This window comes from Nannobrachium achirus, assembly GCF_963921795.1.
Source record: "Nannobrachium achirus genome assembly, chromosome: 13".
In the NCBI taxonomy this organism is placed as follows: Eukaryota; Metazoa; Chordata; class Actinopteri; order Myctophiformes; family Myctophidae; genus Nannobrachium; species Nannobrachium achirus.
The window spans coordinates 29,663,158-29,678,659 of record NC_137833.1 but is presented as its reverse complement, the minus strand read 5'-3'; the positions used below and the strand labels follow the sequence as shown (position 1 = coordinate 29,678,659).

Genomic DNA, 15,502 nt, shown 5'->3' with positions numbered 1-15,502 from the left:
TCATAAGTTGTAAGGCTAGTGTTTGTTTGAGTCGGTACTGTTACAGTAGAGGAGGTTTGCCATAGATCTGCCTTTCCACGTCGCAAAGTCTGCATTATATCATACACCACATCCCTCCCAAGCAGCACCTAGTGCTGAATATGGAGAACTGCATGAATTAGAACAGTGTTTCTCAAACACATTTCAAGGTCTCCCCTTAGTAAGGGGAGACCTCGCGTCAGGTTAACCACACTTGCAAATTCCCAGAATTGCATAAGGGGCCCTTACGCAATTCTGGGAATTTGCAAGTGTGGTTAACCTGACGCGAGTCACAATTCTGTCTTACTCCATTTCCCCATTCAAGTCAACAATGGGAAAAAATCATGGAGATCCCTGATGTCATCAATATTAAGCCCATATATTGGAATGGAATACCCATATGGACATAGTGTCAGTCTCATGTGGTCTATGACATCAAACATCTATGTCAGTCAACTCCATATTTGGGGAAAGGTTAGTTTTTGCATTTTCCATTTCAAGTCAGTGGAAAAAAATAATTCACAAATAAACTATTATAAATTCTTAGCCAATGAAGCCAGTCAATTTGACATATGGCCCAAGTGTGACACACGAAAACTGTGGGAGGAGTAGTGTGGCAAAATAAAGTTTATCTGAGAAATGTAATAAATTCCATAAATTAGAAAAAGTCTAATAAGTAGTGAAAATAGACGATCTAAAAGCTTTTGGATCTGCTGTTTTCACTAGTTTGGGTTCCGGGCAAACGTCTAATTTCTCTTTTTGGATCTCGAGCTAAAAAGTTTGGGAACCACTGCATACATCCCTCCCAAGCAGCACCCAGAGCTGAAGATGCAAGAACAAATCACCCCGACCAGTCATTCAACATACTTGATTAAATAGATTTATTGTTCAAAGACCTGGGGGACATGTACAGATAAATCCATTGTATTGACAGCCCTTGGGGAGGAATGAGAAAACAGACTGTTAAATGATAATTTGGGGATCTGTCAATGTTACTCCTACCATCTAGCTAAGGCAGACAACAGTAAAATGCAAAGCGAACAAAACAGACATTCAAAATGTGCCTCACCGAAGAGCAATAAACTACCCCTGATGAATAATTTGTACAATGTTCGAGAACTTGAGAGTACTTGGCTGCTTGCAAAGAACATCCATTTGATGCCGGCCCCACTTAAACACAATCCTGATGATGGTAATCTCCCTAACAGGAAAAAGGGTAGGTATTCACAAGAAAGTAATACAATAATGACAGATTTGTAACAACAAAATAATAAAAACTATTGGAAAAAATTGCCACCATCAGAGAGCGAAGTATAGGATATGCACCCAAATGAAGTTCCACAGACCATGGGAAACTGTTAATGACTTTATTTACAGTATGCAGCCTACATTATATTGTTGCACCTGTTCTTACGTCATTGTAGTCAAACAATCGGACGATTCTTCACAACGGGGAAATAACATTCAGGGCTTTAGGTAGCAACAAAGTCTGCAATTGTTAGCGATCATGAATCTTATCTTAGTATCTCCCTCAAGTATAGGACTGTATTTGTTATTTTTGGACAAGAAACATTTAGAAATGTCTCAACATCTCAAGAGGTATAAAAATGAAGAGGTATTAAAAGAAAATCACCTTGTCATGACTGGAAGAGCTCCAGAATTCAGTGGTGTCAAACATTGTTTAGATACCATAGTACCATAACAGTCTTAAAAAGGGGGAAATCTACCCACGGACAAATTATGGCTACAGTTCAGGATAACCATGTCTGAACCCACAGGGATAATATGGCCTCCTCTGTCAATCATATAAGTGAAAATAATATTAGTAGTGCATGATTCCCCACAATGGTTCACTGAGCAGCTAAATAATCCATCTTTCACATTATGGTCTCATAACAACTGACCCACAGTGCCTTGTTTTACCAAAGATTTCATACAGTGTGTTTATTGGGGCGTACTCATACCGGTGTAGTTAACGTAAAACAAAAAGAAAAATCTCCGCACACACTCACTATATCGTATATATCACATATATATCTCTATATATCTACATATATAGATATATATATATATATCATAAGAAATAGCTAAAAGAGAACACTGATAAATCCTGAGTCAGTTCATAAATGTTGAGACACTACATTGCATTTGTTACTTGGTATTAGCATTAGTGTGTTTGTCTGGGCTGTTGCATGGTCCTTACGGAGACTACAAGAAAATGTACTTGGTAGGTATGGCTGTGGAATTACCAAAATGTACACATTTATCGAAGACATCGAATGTACATATTACAATGTGTAGGGTTTTAAACCCACACAACCCATTTCCTGTGTTCGCACGCAGGCTGGTGGATTGAGGGTTTCCATGGATTATGGCTGTGGACTGTTATTATCGTCATTATTGTTTCTGTGCATCTGTGTCTGTCTAACTGGTCTAACTGGTCAAGGTAATATGACTGCCCACCCAGAGCCAGGTTCAGATCGGTTTCCTTTTAAAAGCAGGTTTTCCCTGGCTTGCTCATGGGGGAATTGTTTGGTCTCTACCCAGTGTTATGAGACAAGCCGTTTAGTGCTGTATAAATCAAATAGACTTGACTACTAAGGGACAAATAAGAATGCTCTGGCAGAGGCATCACAAATCTGGCCATTATGTGTGCAAATGGAATGTAGATTTGTGAAAATAAAAACACTCGATTAGTCCATAGTAACTGAAGGAAACATTACCCATGTTGCGTTCATTGGGCAAGAGTAAATCATTTTCATGGTATAAAGCTACTGTTCTACAATTAAGATGGTACAATTCCACGACTACATTTTGTGTGACCTGCACTAATGTTTGATATGTTTTCAAAAACGAAACTATGCAATTTGACTTAAACAATCGTTAAATCAGCATTGTCTGTAAAAGGCAAGTGAGTAACTGTAACAACGCTCAATTATCATTTTGAATTTGCTGCCTGCATGATGAGGTCTTGTTAATATTGGACAGAACTAAACAGCTGTGTCATAGTGACAGGCTGTTGAGTAGCTCATTCCTAATCCTATCGGTATCCACCTAACACTAATTTTAGAAGCTGACAGAGAGCCCCGGTCTGTCCCCTAACAACTTTATTCTGCTTACACACTGGTGACACTTCATCCAACAAGCCATGACAACCTCAGGTAAAGATGTAAACATCTGGATGAGAACAAAGGTGACAGATTTGAAGAAAAACTGTCTCAGCAGAAAAGCAGGTCCAAAAACATACTGTCTGTCTCTCACCGTCTCAGACAGACAGAGGGCTGGCAGGCTCTCAGTTGCCATGGCCATGACCTGTTTAGAGCCCAACCAATGTCAGATTTTAGGTCTGAGGCCGATCCCGATTTATAAGTGCCCTATGTACAAGCTCACAATGACATTGTGAGCTTGTAGATCAACAATCTTCTTCTTTTTTTATTCACCTATAATGACATGCTCAAAACAGGGATGCGAGATTGAAAGTGGGTAGAAATCGGGACACGTTGCCTGCATAATTGCAGATACCTATGTTAAATAATGGCAGATATATCAACCAGACTGATATATCGGTCAGACTCTAGTCTTGTTTTGGGAGCATTGCCGAGGTTTCTTTCACTCCTTGGGGCCCCCTGTCAGGAGCAGCGGTCCAACAGCAGGTCCAGCAGCCAGGCCCAGACTGAAACGATCCTTATCAAGGGTATACAGAACGCCAAGCCTCAAACCATCATCGTCCACAGTTAAGGGGCGTTTGGAGCTTTCTCGATAGCATTTAAAATACTGTGCCTCAAAATAAATACAGTTAAAAAAAAAAGGCAACTTTACAAATCCAGTTTTGTAGCTGTACAATGTCAAAGAGTCCAAAGCGGGTGGAGTGTTAGTAGCAGTGTTTTTTTTGTGTTATTTTGGAAGCCTTACACAGGGTTATAAGAACCACTCTTCATCAGCGCTTCAGAGTTCCCGCAGGGCACAGGGTAACCCTCTGTGCGGTCAGCTCCTCTCTGCTGCTCTTCTCTTCTTCCGCCGTAAGCTGCTTATTCAGCTATAGCATCTAGTGCAGACGACTGGGGATCCCGGAAAAGGATTATAGGGGAATCCCCTCCACTCTCTGAACTTGATGGCATGCCATATAACCATATTAAACCTCAAGCTTATGGGAGAGCAGAAACAATTGCCACGGCACCTTGCCAGTGCAGGGCACAGGGACAGGTCTTCTGGTTCAAGTGCAATAAAATCAAGGGAATACAGACAAACCCCATCGCAGGGCAAAAAAAGAGAATGGGGAAAGAAAAAACAACTTCTTTGTGCATGAGGGTCATTTTGCATGGATCCCTGTGCCGCAAGTTTGGTCTTTTTTTTTCTTTTTTGGGAGGAAGGGGGTTCCTATGCTGGGTCAGGCGTCATCAAAGTAGGTTCTTTCTGTAGTACGTATATGGATGCCATTGATGTAGTGTGAGTTCCAGTGAAGCAATAGAGTAACAGTTATTTAGAAACTGTCCTGGTAGATAGCGTGCCTACGTTAGTGTTCGAGTCCCTCTATGGAGGTTGAGATGCTTTAAGCCTGATTTATAATGAGTTGCATGCCGGTGTCACACACTGAAAATAGCAGATATACAAGCTCACAACGCATTGCACTGCGACACGTTGTGAGCTTATAGATCGGCTATTTTCGGCATGTGACAAAATGTGCAACCTAGTACAAATCCTGCATTAGAGAACTGTGGGTTCGGTTCCTAGCTTAATACACATCAGTGCGCTCCACAAGTCTTTTTTTTCCTGTCAGTTCCAGGCAGTGTCAGTGCCGCACTTCATTTGCAATGAGGCTGTCCTCACCGGACTGAAAGTCTTCGTTCAGGCCATTCCCAACATTAATTATTTCCTCGTCCTGCGAGGACCCCTGTGAGGACCCCTGGCCGTCGTCCTCGCTGCTGCCTGAGCCAACCTCGTCTGAGGTTGGGTCCTGTAGTACCTGAGCAATGTACATCTGCTGTAGAGAGGAGGGAGAGAGGAAAAAGTAAGTCAACTTTATCTATAAAGCAGCTTTCAATACATTGTTACATGGTGCTGTACAATGAGCTAAGAATTTACACAGCACACATAAAAAGCAACATGACATAAAAACATCATCATAAAACAATGTGCTTATTGAAAAATATGTTTTTCTAACTAATTTATGAAACAGTCAATTGAATGCGGTTTTGGTTTTGTTTTGTCTTTTTTTTTACCAAGGAGAGGTGTTCCTGGGAGTGGGAGCAACCACTCCAAAGGTTTGTTCACCCTTAGTTTCGAGTCTAATCTTTGGGACAGCCTTGGTCAGAAGACCTCACATTTTAAGAGAATGCAATAATTCAGAGTAAGTAATTCATGCTAAGTGGGTAAAGGAGGCAAAACACCTCATCTGCACCCCATTCTAACTGGCAAACAACTTCACCAATCCAACAAAAACAAACGAAGGTGGGAATGACAAGAACGAGAGTGATCTATAATACTTACTGCTTGCTTGTTGGTGGGGGAGGCGCGTGGTGGCTGCCCATTCTCCAGGCCATCGGTCTCCTGACTGTCAATCTGGGACAGACGAGAGATAGTGGACATGAGCAGATGAACGTCAGAGCATTGTGGGGTCAGAAGTATTAAAATGGTACGTTTAGAAAATGACAGTGTTATTACCTTGTAGTTGTGAGCACTGAGATACTTGAAATGCCCAAAGCAGACGTGGGAGAGGCAGATGATGATTGTGATGACCAGAACTACGAACGTGAACATGGACGTTGCAGCCGAAAATCCTTTGGGAGAAGGGAGAAGGTAGAGGGAAACTTATTTGACGACTGCACTTAAAAAACATTTAAAGGATATGTTTTGTACCACCTGCATGAGAAGCTCTACGGCAGTGTCTCTCCAACACTACTCCTAACCTTTTCTGGATCAGGGCCCATTTGAAAACCTCGAAAGCATTCGCAGCCACTTAAAGGGAATGGGGATAGAAAAATCACAGCCCCTCACACATTAGAATGTCCTTCTATAACGTGTGGGTGGGCCGTGATTCTTTTGACACGGCAGGCCTTTCAGCTGGCATTTTAAATGGCCAGATTTTCTTTTAATGTTATATTATCTTGACAATCTTTGGTAATATCCTACTTACTGCCCACAAGTCGGGAATCGCTGAGTCTACAGTGAAATATAGTGAAAAATTAGTTTCTATTTTTTATATCATACAACAATTAGGAAGACATGACTCTACAAACTTAAACTTTGGTAGAGGTTTGCGTAGTTAGCTTGAAAAATGAAGAGGTAGCAATTAACACACAAGGCATATCCTTTTCAGATGTTTAATTTACATCTTATGGACAGAATCAACAGACTCATTTCAACCTAATGGTCTTCCACAGCGTTGTGTAGTTTACCTAGCCTTGGTGTATCAATAACAAAACCAGACACATTTCTTAGTGATTTCATTTTGCAGAATCCACTTTTGTTTGTGTTCTGTTTTTGGGCTGACTTTGAGACCTGTTCAACTGTGTAATGTAACTCAGTGGGACACTGGGTGGGGAGACTATTTTGGATTGGAGTTAAATCATGAAAAGGTAACTACACAACCCAAACAAAGTGTAATCGTAACCTCATTAGAAACAGAAAAGTGTTAGGGATATGTTAGGACAATGAGTCGCCAGTAGGTGGAGCCCCTTTCTTACCCGTGCGAACAGTGGAGAAGAAAAGCAGCCAGAAGAGACAGAGAATGGGAGCTGCCACCACTTGGTTGACGGCTCCAGAGTGGATCTTTTTGTCCAGTTTGGAAGGCAGGTAGGCATAGTACATGTTGTACCTGTCGGCGAGGTGCTTCAGAAGCATGTACATCAGTCCTGAACAGGGGAAAAGGTGCAGCACTGTCACTCCGAGGACCTAATCCTATTACGCCCGTTGATAAGCTTCAGCATAGAGGGAACAGAACCCCCATGTCCTTATCTACTCACAGTAGGCCCTTTTAACCACTTTCAACTCCATTTTGGCCACGTGATGATTATAGAGGAAAATATTAAAACATTTAATTTTTTTGTCACAAAAATGAATACATGGAGGAAATAGCTCACAACATGTGACCATCGCATCATGACACGTTGTGCGCTTGTAGATAAGCTATTTCCAAAATGACACCATTGTATGACAAAGTATAAAATAGGCCAGGGCATAAGTGGTTCAAAGCGACACATTGTCGCAGATGTTCACTCACCAAAAGGAACGATGATCGGGCAGGTGATGCTGTAGGTCATAACTACAGTGAAGACACACATCATCCAGGCGTAGGCTGCCCCAAACTGGAACTCATAGGCTTGGTGCTGCATGGACAAAGTGATGGGTTATGAGATTATATTGGACTGAATCACTGGAAACAGCCTGATTTTAGTTGCCTTGGTTGCTACCGTTACCGACTTCAATCTACGATCACCGGTTATGTTGCAAATAAATAAGCATGTGAACTTAAATGAAAAATGCCTTAACTAACAGTGCTTAACCTTAACTAAAGTAGCTAAACTACATCAAACCGATGCCTAACTTGGCTTAGTGATTACCCTTATTTGAAATTAAAAACACCACCAAACCCATACCTAAACATAACAATAAAATTAAAAAACACACCAAACAATTTTGTGTGGCATAAGCCTATGCAAAGGCTAAAATGTAACTTAGATAGCAAGTAGACAGATGCCAGATTCAATTATAGAACTGTCATTCTATAGTGTGTATAGTTTCAATGTACAGATTTTATTTTATTCTATTGATAGATTCTTGGTTTTATCTATGATCCTAGATTACTATTGCCATCCATTTGTTGTATTACCTTGTGTTTTGCTTGCTTACTGTAAAACGCCCTGGATTAAGAGTGTCTGCTAAATGCCTAAATTGTAAATTGTAAATCAGTGTAGCCTTGTGTAGGCTTGCCTTGTCTTGTTATCAGACTTGATCATGTACGGTAAGATTAGAATGGAATCTGTTTTGGGAGCGATGTTCCTTTAAAAATATATATGTATTCCCAGTGCAGGAATCGTATTCCAAGACACTTTATGCACTCATTTCAACTTGGCAAGAAGAGGACAATCCACTAACCCTCTTGACATTCCTGCGCTCAGCAGCAGAGCGAGCCAAAGTAAGGCGGATCATATACATGAGCAGACCAGGGATCCTCAGCAGGTCCATGGCGTTACCAATGAAGGCAGAAGCAATGACATAATTCACAAAGAATGCTCCATTGTCTGGAAGGAATACACACCTGCAGCAAAGAGAGGAGAGTAGAATGAAAATGTCAATGAAAACTGAATTCTGTCCACCCGATCATCAAGCTAAATATTGTTGCCCTTAATAACAAGTGGGAAACATCTTTTGACCCTTTGACCATCTCAATAGGGCCATCGAAGTCCTCAAAGAAAATCTAAATTACCCGCCAAAAATCTACGAATTAAAAGGCAGTATGTTATGTGGATTGTTTTGAGGAAAATGAATTTAACTAGACTCCAATTAATTGGCATTCAATCCGTATGTACTCAAATGTAAAAAATGTAATGTGACAGTGAAAGTGTCTGCCTCGAGTCCATATCTATAACGCATATAATGCAGTATATTTGATTATGTGAGTAGTAAAGTACAGCTTCAACTTTCAATCCAATAGTCCAACTAAGCCCTTAACTCACTTTATCAAAGTCAGTATGGGCCCCCTGGAAAAAATGCTGCCAATCCCTTGATAATGTGAAAATACTGTATGTTAAATAGACGTTCGATTAAAGCTCATGGAACTATCACAGCAAGTAAAAGTCAATGGCTTCCTAAATTCTGATGCAGTAATGTGGTACTCAAACAGAATAAAACATCAAATTATTGAATTTGACCCAGGCCTGATATTGTTATGACAACATGACCAAACAATTCATCACACGTTTTCATATTTTATTGATGATTCCTGGACATTACTAGTCACAGAGACCAGATGGCACCTTGAGGACAATAGATACCATTGTTATCGCAATCGCATGACTAATGTATTAAAAATAATTTCTGAAGCGAGCCGATATGCAGTGGTGTCATTTATCCAGGTGTATAGTGTTCTGTACAGTGGTCTGGTGGTCATATGGTTTGCTGCTACTTACTCAAATCTCACTGCAGCGTCTGCCAGGAAACTTTTGTCAAAAAGCCAACGGAAGAACACATCAAGACTGTAAAGAGGACAGGAAAAAAAGGTTTTAATTGAAATGAACTAATCGCAGAGTTTCACTATGGATCAACTTAGATGTAATTGCACAAGGCTTTTGTCAAACAACACTTGTCAAAAGTGGTCAGTCAACAAACTGTAACTTTAAGCCAACACAAAACCAAGCCGACATATGCTCTACTACTGTATGTAGAGTCTATATACAACACTGTTGTGTTATTATTAGCACAGCTGTAAGAAGAGACATGCAGTACCTGCTGAGTCCCAGGGAGGGCAGCAAAAGGACCATGAAGATTAAGAAAGTGTAGCATTTGTGCATGGTTGTCCTGTTCTCCCCTGACCTGGAAAACAGAAAAAAGGGGGGAAAAAATCTTTATATTCCAACAAATGGAAAGAAAGAAGATAAACACTTAGGCACATGCATACACAAATCTTACCCACATGATCTTGGGTGAACATTCAGCAAAAAATAGATATCTACAAGATCACAAGCACAGCACATTGCGATGACTATTTTTGAGCAAAGATATGTAGTGTAGAGGGGGGAAAAGGAGCGGACAAACCAAGTGTAGAGGCCAGTGGGATCCCAGTCAACTAAGTATAATAGGGTTTAAGTGGTTTGGTGAAAACAAACAGACGGACAGTAACTGAGAATATGTTGCATTGTGTGAAGGAACGAGCGCAACGCCAGTGAGATGTTGGTGAGGGACCTACCGTGTCCAGTGGGCTTCAAAGAATGAAGAGTAGTATACGATGGTGGGGAGCAGGGCAGAGAAGGCCCACAGCAGGAGGGTAGGAAAGAACTGGGTGATAATTGGATTCTGGAGGACAGAGGACAGAGACATACTGTAAATGTTCGGCAGATAAGATACATTTTAAGAAGACTGTGGTTTTATAGAGACCATTATGTCTAGCGGCTCTCCATTGTAACGTCTGCCGTGGCATGTGTGGTAGGCTCCAGCTTATCGATAACACGATTCTCATTTTAAAAGAGCCCACACACTCCTTTAATGACTTCACAAAACCCTACCATTTTCCTGTATCATTTTGTCAGCGCCATTTTGCAATAAACACTCCTTTTTGCAATGTATTCTTACATGTGCTGTATACTTTTTAAGATGTTAGACGTTTATGGTTGAGAAGCACCTGTGATCATGTTTCCCAACACTGTTGTCCATATCCTCAATACGTCTTTTTTACATCACTCACCTGCCGAGTGAGCTACTCCAAAACAGGGAGAGAACTACAGTAACTCCTCCGAACAAGCTACATTACTTTTGCTGGCATCATTCTGTGGAAATGCTATAAATAAATACAAACCCCTTCCATATACACCTACAATTACACCTAGTATAAAAGTGGAAACAGACTTATCTGCATATTTAAAAAATAAATTACATGTTTTTAGTCAAGATAATCACCAAGATATACACAATGGAAGGAAAGGAATTTGAGCACATTGTTAAAATCCCTGCAATTTTAACATCTCTGCATGATGAGAGGATATCCATGCACTCTTTCCTCAAAAGTATTTTTGGTCTGGTCTTAACAACTCAATGTATTTGTCAGACAAAGCACTGAATGAACCACATGAATGACCCCCTCCCCACCAGGCTGGGGAGATGGAGAGGTAGGAGAACAAGCCAAGACAAAGTTCAACCTGGTGACCTGCAAACAGCAAACTGCAAGAACACCACATCTAAAATCTAATTGTTACTGCTACTGAGATACTGTTGGTGTTGTTGTTAGTTATATAGTCTGTGTAAAACCACATACCAAACAAGTCTAGCCAATGAGACTTTGCATAAAGGCAGGTCTTAGCCGCACAGAATCTCCCACGACTTGCCGCCAAAAAGCATCGGGTGCCGACAGGTAGCTATCGGAACCTTATCGTCAGGTTTTCGGCAGCCTGTCGGGACCGCTATCGACCAGTATCGACTGAAAACTGAAAGACTGGACTTTCCCAGTTTTGTTGAGTCGCCCCTGGCCCGTCTGAAGTAAACAGTGTTGGGTGTAACGGCGTTATGACTAACAGCGTTACGTAGCGCTGTTAGGTTTGGTGGTAAAGTAGTAACTTAACAAGTTACTCTTGCAATATAGCAGGATCGTTACCAGTTACATTTCCCAAAAAATAACGGCGTTAATTAGGTATTTAAGACCTATAATTCCCTGTTCTTTCTGTTGCCACAAAGGAAAAATAATCTATCTGACACATTTGCGCTGTTTCCTGAATGAGCTCTTCTCTCTCTGTCAGAGGAGGAGCCTGAGGAGTCATGCATGCATGCACGCAGCATGGCCTGTATTTTTACATGGAAAAGGAAAAGGGTGACCGACCAGAAATGTGTTGCCAGTCTGTGGTGGTTGCGTAGTCATTCTACAGTTTAAGACAGGTTACAATACAAAATTTGGTGTAACACGGGGTTACCCGCGGTCATCTGACTATTAGCGATATAAGGAGAACTTTGTGCGTGTCTTGTTTACATTAATTTACAGTCGTGCACGACATGGCAGGGCTTGAGAGAAGCCCTTTAGTAAGGCTGTGGAAGGATTCACACTATTTTTGGATTTACTGGTGAGAGGAATTTAAGGATAGATCAATGTCATTACATTATCCACGTTGAAGCTGCACGCAGCCAGTCAAGCACACAGCTGACAGCCACAACAATCCGGTAGGCTGCACTCTTTTTTATGTTTACCAAACTTCCTCGCAGTGGGTTTTAATGGTCGGTAATGGAAAAAGTAACCTAACGAGTTACTTTTCTCATTTGGCAACGGAGTAACGTAAGAGTTACTTTTTAATGGCAACAACGATTGTAACATAACAAGTTACTTCAAAATGTAACGATACCCAACACTGGAAGTGAAGGGGGAGCTACTGCTGCAGAACCATGCAAGCCTAAACAAGCCAGAGACACTTTCCCGTCACACATTCTCTAAATACCATATTTTCAATCTCAACTCTCAATTCCTATACCGATCGACTCCAAAGCAAAACTAGTAATAGTGTAAGAAGCGACCAGTTTCACCATTGAGCTCTATTATATTAGCTATTTTCTAAAAGAATGTTGAAAGCAAGGCCAAATAAGCAACTACACTTCAGAAACAAGCCCAAACAAAAGCAACCCACAACTAGCTCAACATGGCTCAACATTATAATGAGTAGACCTGGCAACACTGACATAACAGCTTTCATGTTCATGCCACAACTAGCAACATTATAGGAAAACAAGATCAGTCGCTTATAATGAGTAGACCTGGCGACACTGCCATAACAGCTTTCATGTTCATGTGATCTCAGTGCGCATGCGCACAAGTGCGTACAGTAACTACAGTCGGCTGATGAAAATGTGCTTCGTTTTTTGCAGTCTGTGTACATTCAGAAGTCACCTTTATTAAGAGTCGACAACAGTGAAGGGAAAAGGAAGCACTCACGTTTAAGTACTCCACAGGTTTGGTGACGTTGAACTTGTCCATGGTGGAGATGATAATGGCCGGGGTGGTGAGGAAGAACAGCAGGAGGAAGAGGACACAGTTGATGATGAAGCAGCGCAGCCACCAGGAGACGCCTCCAACTGACAGATGCTCCCTGTGGGAAGAAGGGCAGTGGTGTAACGCAGTGGTTCTCAACCTTTTCAGGCAGCGACCCCAAAAATAATCATATTTTATCTGGGGACCTCCCCACCCTGACTTAAGTACTGTACTTAAAGGGATATTCCACTTTCAAAAACCTTTTGTCATTGTATGGTCTAATCAGGCTTGTATGAACACCCTGAACAGATTTTAATTTTCTTCATTCAGTATTTAGATATTTGATGTAAATATTATCTGGCCCTCCAGGCTCAGGGCCTCTCCCCACACACACTCATTGTAACTTCAAACTCCATTTTAACCATGATAGATTCATTAAAAACACCCATTATTTTTTCTGGTGACTCATATTAGCCTCCTAATACGTGAGCAGGCCGTATTTTTTCCATAACGTTTTTCATGTATTTTTTAATAATTCTTTGGGAAAATGGAAAAAAATAAATACAATAAAAATATTTAAAAAATACATGAAAAACGTTATGGAAAAAATACGGCCTGCTCACGTATTAGGAGGTTAATATGAGTCACCAGAAAAAATAATGGGTGTTTTTAATGAATCTATCATGGTTAAAATGGAGTTTGCAGTTACAATGGGTGTGTGTGGGGAGAGGCCCTGAGCCTGGAGGGCCAGATAACATTTACATCAAATATCTAAATACTGAATGAAGAAAATTAAAAACTGTTCAGGGTGTTCAAACAAGCCTGATTAGACCATACAATGACAAAAAGTTTTTTTGAAAGTGGAATATCCCTTTAAGTACAATATTGTGGTATTTGTAATTTACTCAAGGATTTCCAATTTCCAATACTTTTACTTTGAGTACTACTACTCTTTATTTGAGGGTTTTAGTTACTAGTTACTTTGTAGATTGATTATTATTACAAAACATACATTAAACACTTCAGCCCTATATACATTTTGGCCATTTGAAAATCGCCGATCTACAAGCTTGAAAGCTTGTAGATCTACTATTTCAAAAGATATTTACACATTTGAAAACTTGAGATGGGACATTCTGCATAACAAGTAGTACTTTTACTCATAGTATGGTACTTTAAGTACATTTTGATGCCAATGCTTTTGTACTTTTACTCAAGTACATTTTGAATTCTGTACTTTTACTTGTAACAGATTATTTATATATTGCAGTATTGGTACTTTTACTTAACTAAAACAGTTGAGTACTTTTCCTACCACTGAAGGAGGGTCACATAGAATGTGGGGTCAGACCGACACTGAGCAACTGATGACCCGCGGTTATGGACACAGCTGTCAAGACACTGGTGATTACAAAGGGGGTTCCTCTTTGAGGGAGAGCATTGCTCTTCAAAAGTGGGCTCAAATCTAATAATTCTGCACTCTGATACTACTCAGGCAGATGGGAGACAAACGTCAAAAAGCAAGCCATCAACCCGTGTTTGAAGACTTCTGTGGGGATATTCACAATATACATTAACCTGCCCTCATTTTCTCATTGCATTGGTAAGACCAGCTCAGTGGCCTTGTGGTTAGAGTGTCCGCCCTGAGGACTGAGAGGTCAGAGTTCGATCCCCGGCTGGGTCATACAAAGACTCTGGGACCCAATTTGGCACTTAGTATCAAGGGTTGGATTGGGGGCAAATTCCTGCGACCTACTGCAACATACTAGAGTCATTACTCATGTCCAGGGGGTGTACTTCAAGCTGACTCACGCTACAGAAACAGCAGATAGGCTCCTGCCCTATGGGCCTCGTGGCTCGGCATGACAGAATTTTATTTTGCGGGATTGTATAGTTTAGCCGTTTGTGGGCACATATTCGTCACTTTCTAATGTGAGGAATATTTGTGTTCTTACCAGTAGACATTCTGTGGATCGGGGGCGTAGCTGACAGTCCAGCTGTGTGCGAAGAGGCTGCCACTGAACGGAGAGGACTTTGGCTCCCGACGACAATAACAGCCCTGACATTTGCAGGCATTGAAGTCCTTCAGGATACTTGAATAGGGACATCCAGGCAAAGACACACAGAACAGCTATTACAACAGTGTCAAAAGCCAAGAAACAGTTCATTTCTTGATCACACAAACACAAACAAATACCCACTCTCTCGCTAAAACACTCACATGGCAGTCATGGACTCATTTTGGAAGGTGACAAAGGCCATTCCTAAGGGTTTACTGTTGACCTTATCTCGTTCTTTCCTGTACTCATCCTTCAGCTTTGACTCCAGCTTGGTGTAGTAGCTCACAGCCTCTTCCTGTGGGAACAACGACAACAACCCTGATTCAGAGGCAACGCTTTAGCTTCCTCACACATTTACTTTTGTCACTGAATTAAAGTAATTGTTCCGACTGTGTGACATTATGTGGTCCTATAAACCAGTGGTTTTCAACCAGTGGTCCTTGGTTCCAGGTGGTTCCCAGCTAAATGATGGAGAGTTGGTGACCAAATGGACCCTTATATATCTTTAACTCTTTGGTCCATCAGGTTTCATTTTATGCTCTCAAGAGTTAAATGATTGTTAAAAATCTGCATTACTTAATTTACAAGAAGTCTACACAATTAGAGAATGCAGAATAATTGTTATTTTGATTGACGTTCTGTCTGTGATCTCTCCTATTGGTACCACTACCACATCAATGCAGCATGGAATTGTGGACAAAATCTTTTTCCAACGTCAACAAAATATTCAACGTTTTGGATCTGAGAGGTTAAATCTCATCAAATG

At 40.9% G+C, this 15,502-nt stretch overlaps 1 protein-coding gene across 2 annotated transcripts in view; it reads right to left on the bottom strand.

The window, feature by feature from the left end:
- Nucleotides 1–875: 875 nt before the first annotated feature.
- LOC308297597 (CSC1-like protein 2) overlaps nt 876–15,502 on the bottom strand; it is a 35,787-nt gene continuing 21,160 nt past the window's right edge. For both annotated transcript variants that reach the window (XM_080741095.1, XM_080741096.1), the window contains 12 exons: nt 14,898–15,031; nt 14,632–14,769; nt 12,641–12,794; nt 9,923–10,029; nt 9,463–9,549; nt 9,147–9,212; nt 8,113–8,275; nt 7,238–7,343; nt 6,702–6,869; nt 5,680–5,795; nt 5,506–5,577; nt 876–4,999 (listed from right to left, as the gene is read on the bottom strand). In XM_080741095.1, coding sequence (XP_080597221.1) covers nt 4,808–4,999; nt 5,506–5,577; nt 5,680–5,795; nt 6,702–6,869; nt 7,238–7,343; nt 8,113–8,275; nt 9,147–9,212; nt 9,463–9,549; nt 9,923–10,029; nt 12,641–12,794; nt 14,632–14,769; nt 14,898–15,031 — 1,503 coding nt within the window. In that variant the 3' untranslated portion in view covers nt 876–4,807. The remainder of the gene's footprint in view (nt 5,000–5,505; nt 5,578–5,679; nt 5,796–6,701; nt 6,870–7,237; nt 7,344–8,112; nt 8,276–9,146; nt 9,213–9,462; nt 9,550–9,922; nt 10,030–12,640; nt 12,795–14,631; nt 14,770–14,897; nt 15,032–15,502) is intronic.